General features: G+C 38.7%; 1 protein-coding gene across 1 annotated transcript in view; it reads left to right on the plus strand.

Annotated features, from left to right (window-relative positions):
- Positions 1 to 5,870: 5,870 nt before the first annotated feature.
- Positions 5,871 to 7,892, plus strand: part of TINAG (tubulointerstitial nephritis antigen) — a 48,792-nt gene continuing 46,770 nt past the window's right edge. Inside the window, exon 1 of the mRNA XM_026845404.1 lies at positions 5,871 to 6,336. Within this exon, the coding sequence (XP_026701205.1) occupies positions 5,967 to 6,336 (370 nt within the window). The 5' untranslated portion in view covers positions 5,871 to 5,966. The remainder of the gene's footprint in view (positions 6,337 to 7,892) is intronic.

The following is a 7,892-nucleotide window of genomic DNA, read 5'->3' on the forward strand; positions in this document are numbered from 1 at the left end:
CCCCCCCCCCCCCCCCCCAAACGCTTCCAGTATGCTAATTGCAAAGCAGTAATAACAATCAAATATTATTTCAAGGCATAATCTTATGTACTATCATAATTAACCCGAGATGCACACATGAAAATGCCATATTGAAATATCATTTCTTAAAGTGCTTGCTGATTTAAGATTCCCAATATAATACAGCATATTTTCTTTAGAAATAATATAAACAGTGAAATTAAATAAAGCTGTATTTTTGTTGCAAAATGTTTGTTGAGATTCTTATTTTTACTGCTGTAAATCTAGCTCAAAAATTGATTGCTTTTTCAGTAATACTATAAAATTAGTGAATGCTGATTATTCAATAGTGTAATTTATTAGGCCAAGTTCTGATGCCTTTATCCAGGTTTTATTCACTATTTTTCTGGTAAAATACACATTCCCATCAGGATCACAATAACTGCCTATTTTTAGTGAGGGCTTATGGTTCCATTTTTCCCTCATCCTGTGAATGGTTGTGGTGTTTGTCTTGTTGCTATATGCTACAACTCAGGCTGGAAAAAAAGAGACTTATTAAAGTTGGCCCAAATGATCAAAAGTGAGATTTGCCTAGCACAAGAGATGTATCTGGGTAGTGACATAGAATGGGCCATGGGAAAGAGGGTCAGAATTCATTACTTGAGAAAATTTGGTTGCTGCATCAGATTGAGGGCAGCCCTTGGCCCAAGGGTTCAGCTGCCTGGTATCCAAAGCCTGATTTGGTGCAGCACAGCTCTTGACTCAGTTTTAATGAGAAAATTGCTTAATATCAGGAAGTTCACAAGCTAAAGCTATTCCAAATGAGAAAAGTGAAAGCACAGAGAAGCATTTTGTTGAAAGTGTAACAGTAGCAGCTCAAGGACAAAACCAGAAAAAATATGTACCTTAAGGTATAAAAAATCCTTAAAAGCAGAGAATCTGAAAGTGGCAACTCAGCAACACCGAGGATCAGCCTATTATGAGGATTAAGAAGCCCGGTCCTTCCCTACCTGACTGATGCTTGCCTACTCTGCACAGGCTCACTGGCTGCCTTACTGGGGTTGTCTAACTGAGCATTGTTAATAGTGGCTATCTAGTATGTGCATCAGCCAAGGCATAATTATTTTTCATATGAATAAGTTGTATATATAATTCCTGCAGTGTCTTTTTGTGCATTGAAAAAGATGTTTAAACAAAAATGAACTGATGATTTTTATGTAAGACTGCTCTCACTTATGCACGGAGTAGTATCTAGCTATATGCAGGGCAATGCTAGGCTATTTTTACACTAGCCAAGTCATACACTGTAAAGTAAATGGCATGGAGTAGCTTACAAGTTAAGGGAAGAGCCTTCTGCAAGATGGCTTCTCTGGAAGTGGACTGGTGACATTCACATTACAATAATGCCAAACTTAATATGAATCCAAAGTGCCTCTAAGCCTGCTTGGTGGTAAGACTAATGGTAGGCACATGGACAACCTGTTCAGATTTCTAGTATTAGTTTGGGATGCTACTTCTGCCTCTGCCCTTGTCAGTCTGCCCACAGTCCAGAGAAGAGTTTAGACTTGGAGTGCCAACATTCACTGGTAGGATCAGATAGGGCCACACATTTGAGATGAACACCAGTAGGTACACATCTGCCATGCAACACCAGCACACCACCTTCTAAGAGCTCATACTGGCAGTGAAATACAGTATGTTCCCTTTCTCCTTCACCTCTAACTGGTGAGGTTTGGGATTGGCAAACTCACTGCACACATCACCTCTCTGAAGGTATGTGCAGCCCTGCACAGGCTAATCTGCCCACAATAACCTGCATTGACAGCATAATGGAGGTGGCACGTTGTCCATGATATGTTGGCACCACTGCCAAGATTTTCTTACCTGGCTGTGTCTCCTGAGAGGTTCCTATCCAGATACAAGCCACAATGACTGCTGTTACCTGTTCCCTGGTGAGACGCTGTTTAGGAGAGCACTTGCAGCTGTGCGGCTGCACACATACTATGCACAGGTTCTGCCGTTCTTCACATGTATTTATTTGACTGAGCTCAGAGTGGGCTGACCTCAGGGCAGTGCTGGAGTATGGCTGACAAGAAAAAAGAAAAAGAATGAGGTGGCACCTGCTGCCTTGAGTTTGACCAAGTGATGCAGCTGGGGTGGGAAAATATGTGATGAATTACTGTGGTGGGAAGAGTGAAAAGGTATGAGGCTATAACAACCACTTAGTACAATGTAATATCTATGAAGTCATCTTCTTTTAGCTGTGGTTGTTGAGTCTGAGTGCTTGAGCACTTGTGTGTGTGAATCTCTGTGTGTGAGGACTGGGATTTCTTTGGCATGGGCAGTTGTGATCAGTTTCTCTTCCTCTACCTCTGACTTTGACCCTAAATCTGTCGATTGAATATCTGAGGAACTGGTCTTATTGGTCCCAGAGGCCATGTATAGCAAGTCACACTGTGGCAGGATCTACTTAGACATGTGATGAAATTTGTCATTATTCCCAGTTACATGTAACCTGGATTGGCACCATAAGAATTGAAATAGACAGCCCTGAAATGCTTGGATTAAAAGTGGCTCTGCTCCATACCATGCCAAAAACCCACAGCCATGAGCTGCCAGGGTTCCTGCGCCCGCTCCAAACATATGGAGATGAAAGTAACAGTGAGAAAATAACTTTAAGACACAGCTTTTCTCTGTGTAAACACATCCAGGAGCAAGTCACTCATAGTTTGGGATGATTAATCTTATTCTGCCATTAGTACATGGGAAAGAGAAGACATTGTGGGACAACACTTTTGGTGAAGTGGTTTTGCTTTAAAAACTTTTACTGTGTTGCAGCCATTAATAATAAAGAGTAGTGAGTGTAAGCTATTGTAGCCATTACAAATCAATGATGCGTTTTGTGCAAGGAGTCACCAGTTAAATTTCTGTTTGAGTTCAAAGAAAGGGATGACCAGTATCACTGCAGAGTTTAAACTGGAGATAAGCAGTTGCATGGGTTCGCTAATGCATTGAGTTGTGTCTACTGTCAAATGACTGAGCTGGTGTCTGGCATACTGGTTTCTTCCTAAACTAACAGAGTCACTTCATTATCCTGGCACAAGGTAGCAGTACTGCAGTTGTCCCTCTGTCTGTGCGTAAGGCTTGACCCCGGTCCGCTTGCAGCAGGCAGAGGAAGGGAAGGTGCTGCAGTCTTCTGATGGGTGGGCTCTGCCATCCGTCCTGGGAGTGACCTTCAGCGCTCAGAGCCTTGTTGGCCATTGCTATTGCCTGTACTCTGAAAGTGATTAGAAATGTGATTTTTATGATACCCAGTAGGCTCATTCAGACAAATCAGGGAGACTTGATAGAAAGGCTGTGGAATAATCTTGCTTCAGCTTTTGAGAGATTCTTGGACATCTTAAACTGTTTTTTAATTGTTACTCCACCAAGTGTTCAGTGATATTAGAATTTGAATTCCTGCTAAATGTAGATGTCAGGTAATGCTGAAACAGGTACAAATTGGATATTTTTATACTTAACTGTGCAAACTAGAACTAGGACTAGGACCCTAACTCAGAAGTTTAGCAGAGCTCTTATGCTTGGAATAGGTTAATCTTCAATAGAGAAAAAGGATCATATTTAACTGTTTCTAAACAGTTACAGGTAAGTCAATACATGCTTTCATACAGTGAACAGAGAGCTATTTTCACTTACAAAAGAAACTACTGAAATAAAAATATTTGCTGAACCACAATAGAATATATTCATGGGTTTTTTTTAAGGTTTGAACACATGCCAACAGTTGGGAAAAATGGATTTTGTCAATGTTCAGCACAGTTTCTTGTGTCACAAAACAAAGCTGTTTAGAAACACGAGTCACATTTTCACCTTCCTTTGAAAGAATTCTCATTTTTGTGTACTCTAGTTCACGTAATTTCTAAGCAAATTCCTTGCCTCTGGTTTTATCATCAGCAAGTCTTTAAAAGTTGAAAATTAAAAAAAACAAAACAAAACAAACAAAACCAAATGAAACCAGAGGTCTGTAATTTAAAACACAGATGTGCCTATTCACTTTATCTGACTGGCTGATAACATTTATCACATATGATAGCTTTTTTTATTTCTTATGCTTCCAGAGCAAGGGGATAACTTTGTAAAAATACTTCCAAAGGTCTGTAATAACAAATAAATTTACATTTTGTTAATGTCAGTGCAAATTAGGAGTCATTCTCTCGGAACTGATAGAACTGCATAGACGTAAGGAAAAGAAATAGGTTATCATTTCTATTGAGCACTTCACCTGAGTTTCCATGAACATGTCTTTTCTTATTTTTCTCACAATATATTTGATGCATTATAGCAGTCAGCGACAGACTTAATGTTGCCCAGATTTTTGTCTCATAAACAGAATTTAATAAAAAACACACAGAGCAAATTTGAAGGCTAAGATTTATGTCCTATTATGTAATGTACAGTGATTGCATGTTGCTGACCTTGGTCTTTCTATTAACTTCCTCACAGAAGATTGTTTGCAACAGAGCAAAATAAAAATCGTGTGGTCTGATGCAATTTCCCCTCATCTGCAGTTCTTTAGCTGTGGTGGGGACAGCGTGGGAGGCAGGTCCAATAAAAGCACTGCTGGCAAGAAACTGTAGTAAAGACTTGAACATTTGGATTACAAGTCCACATATATATAAACATACACACACGTTCCTCATGTCTCTGCCATTCATGGCAATGCATCTAAACCAGCTGCGCTCCCAGCTGTGCTTTCAAAGTAGCTGGCCTTTGATGCTATGACTTCCGGCAGCACTGAACAGCCCCGCTGGTCACAAAGGGAAAGATTCCCTTCATTCCCTAGAAAACAGTCTGCCATCAGCTTCTCCAGGTTTCTCTCATTTACTAACAAATGGAGACAGAAGGATGACTGGTTTTTACCTCTGCTTGTTCAGCTTTGGAGACTTAAATTTTCTTGTAACTGTTCAGCATTTGAAACTATTATATTTTTTAAAATTTAGCCTTATATGCTACCTCTGCTAGAAACTTCAAAGTTCTTTGCTGCTTTTTCTGAATCTTTTTAGTTTTGGCAACAGTACTGTGCATATTTCTTTAGGTCTGCAGTTCAAAAACTTGGAGATCATAGATCAAGTAGTGAAGGCTTTTAGACTTACCTTTTGATATCTGCTCTGGTTTTCTTTGTGGTTTTATTAATGCAGCCATTTCCTTTTTAAATCGGAATGAGTATTCATCAGTGGATATTTATTATGCTATTTACAATGATTGCCAGGTTCATTTTGACTCAAGAAATGCAAATCTTAAAGAATATCTTTGGGTAGTAGTTTATACTGAAAATCACCTCATTTTTTCTGAATTTGACCACAGTAATACAGTGCAAAAGAGAGCATATAAAGTTAAGCTAGATCACTGGAAACAAGATTAAAATGGGGGAGCAGGATAAATTCAGTGCAGTGATATAGCCCTGCATATCAGAAAGGAAAAAGTAGATGAAATGCAACCCAAGTGTTGCATAGTTTCCAATCATATGGAGAACATATTTGTCTCAGGTAAATGAAGCCCAAAAGAGAACTTTCTCTGACACCATGTAGTCATTCTTCACATTGTTTTGATTTTAGAAGTTACAAGTATAGAACTAATCCATTGGACCATGTATATTCTATATATTCTGAAAAATTTACTTTAAATTTTCTCACTTGCAAAAGAATGCACCCAGCATTTCATAATGTTGAATACATAGTTGCGTCTCTGTTTCCAGTATCTTTGTATCTTGGGCAAATAAATGAGTTTACAACATGTCTGACTAATAATTAACACATGCAGAGTCTTCCTAGAAAACCATAGTCTGCAGCTTTCTGTTCAGATTTCTTTCTGAACACTAACTGAAGGTATTACATATACAGTAAATGAACATTTATTGATAAAGTGAAGCACTGAGACCTTCAAAGAAGGCTGCTAGGGGCAGAAGAATGTGGCTCGTAAGTCAGCTATTGATCTTATATGGCATTGCAAGTGAAGTTTGGATGGCAAAGCAGCTTGACTCTAGAAGAAATTTCTCCCGAGGACTTTATTCTGTTGAAGGTGATGGTTCTGCAAAGTGGAACAGGCTGAAAAGGAGTCTGTATCAGGGAAGGTCCTGCAGGGTACGAGGCTGTTGCACAGGAAGAAATGATGACTGCAGCTTTAACATTGTCTCCAAAGCAGCTATATGTTATTGTGATCAGTTCTGTGCCTCAGGTTCTCCTGGCCCCGTAGACTGTTGTGCTGACTACTGGGATGTCTGTGACCACCCCGTTGAGCCCACCAGGTCGGATGAGCCTTGGCCACCTCCAACATCAGGTAAGTACAAAGAAAATGATCTGTTGGCATTAGTGCATCACGATAAAAATATACTTGGAAGTAAAATTACTAATTATTCTGTAGAGTTTATACATCCTAAAAATGTGACTGAAGAGATAGTAGACAAAAAAGAATTATGCTAGCTGTTATTTCTTTGTCTCTAGGGACATATTTTTAGCATAGGTTAGATTGTATTTCTGTTAGACGGAACCTCTGTCCAACCTGAAACTTCTCAGAGATAGCTTCATTGCATCAAAATTGGTGTAATCTCAACAGTTTCAGTAAAGCCTCATGCATTAACATGAGATGAACAGCAAGGTCTAAATTTTTGTATCCATCAGTAGAAATAAATAATCAAGAAAACCAAGGGTTATCCTGAATTATATTGCTCTGAGTTACTCTGCAATGCTTTTAATCCAGCATAGCTTTCCTCTGGGACACTATTTTTCCTGCAACAGCTCAGGTGTAGGATTAGGTGAAGGGGTGTGGTCAGAACAAGGATTTCTGACATATTTTATTTTTTACTTGTTAGTTTGTAGTGGAATTTCCTCCAGGACTACTCTAAACTCAGTTTATTTTTTTTAGAACTAGAGATTGCAAAATAATGATCTACAAACAGCTGGTCATCTCTTGCTTTTGCATAGACCAAATCTCTGTTGTGAGAAAAGTTTAGAATTGTGGATTTTAAGACTGTAGCTTCTTACTATTGGTAGACTAAATATGACTGAAAATGTGGAGACTGTTCCAAACTTTGAAAAGCCTAAAATCAACAAAAATACTGCTGCAGTCTTTTAAAATTAACCATTTCTTTGCAATAACCCTGATGCTTACATTCCAGCGCTCAGACCACAAGCTCTTAGGATGCTGTGCTCTTAAGCTAGGCATGCAGCCAAAATCTGATAAGTGGGAGTGATCAAAATGCTGTAAAACAAATTTAGTTTTCCAAAGTGTTTCTAATAATCTAAAAGAATGTTCTATGATTTATATAAATAAAGACATTTGTTTCATATTTATTTGGTGCAGTGATGTGCATCATTTCCAACAGATCAGGGCGGTGTTTTTGTAAGCTCTAAATAAACATTTAGCAGCATCTCTGCTCCAGAGCTGACAGCCTGTGGGTCTAGTTTGACAAACTCCTTCATGGAAACAAATCATTACAAAACCTGTAGCAATTTTTTGTGTGGGCCCTGCTTCAGGTCTACCTCTAAAAGGTAAAAGTCTAACAGAAGGTTTATATAAGGGAATTGGTGAGGGGTAATATTTTTACTGCCTTTCTTAATCCAGTTTTCTGCATGCGTGTTCACAGTTTTGTACCTCCTGGACTGTACATACCTGTCGGAGGTAGCAATCATATTTATCCTATTTAAGCACCTTTATTTGTCCTATAGTTGAGCTTCTAATTTTTTTAATATCTCAAATCAAGATCCTACTTTTCTGATCCTTAAAGTGCTTCCCTGATGGAATGTCTGCAGCTTTTTAAAATGTGTATTGGGTATTTGTTATGTAAGTAATTTAGAGAGTAAAAGGATAATAATAAAGCAACCAAAATACAGCAA

Source organism: Athene cunicularia (assembly GCF_003259725.1).
Source record: "Athene cunicularia isolate RWA chromosome 3 unlocalized genomic scaffold, athCun1 chr3_part1, whole genome shotgun sequence".
Lineage (NCBI taxonomy): Eukaryota > Metazoa > Chordata > Aves > Strigiformes > Strigidae > Athene > Athene cunicularia.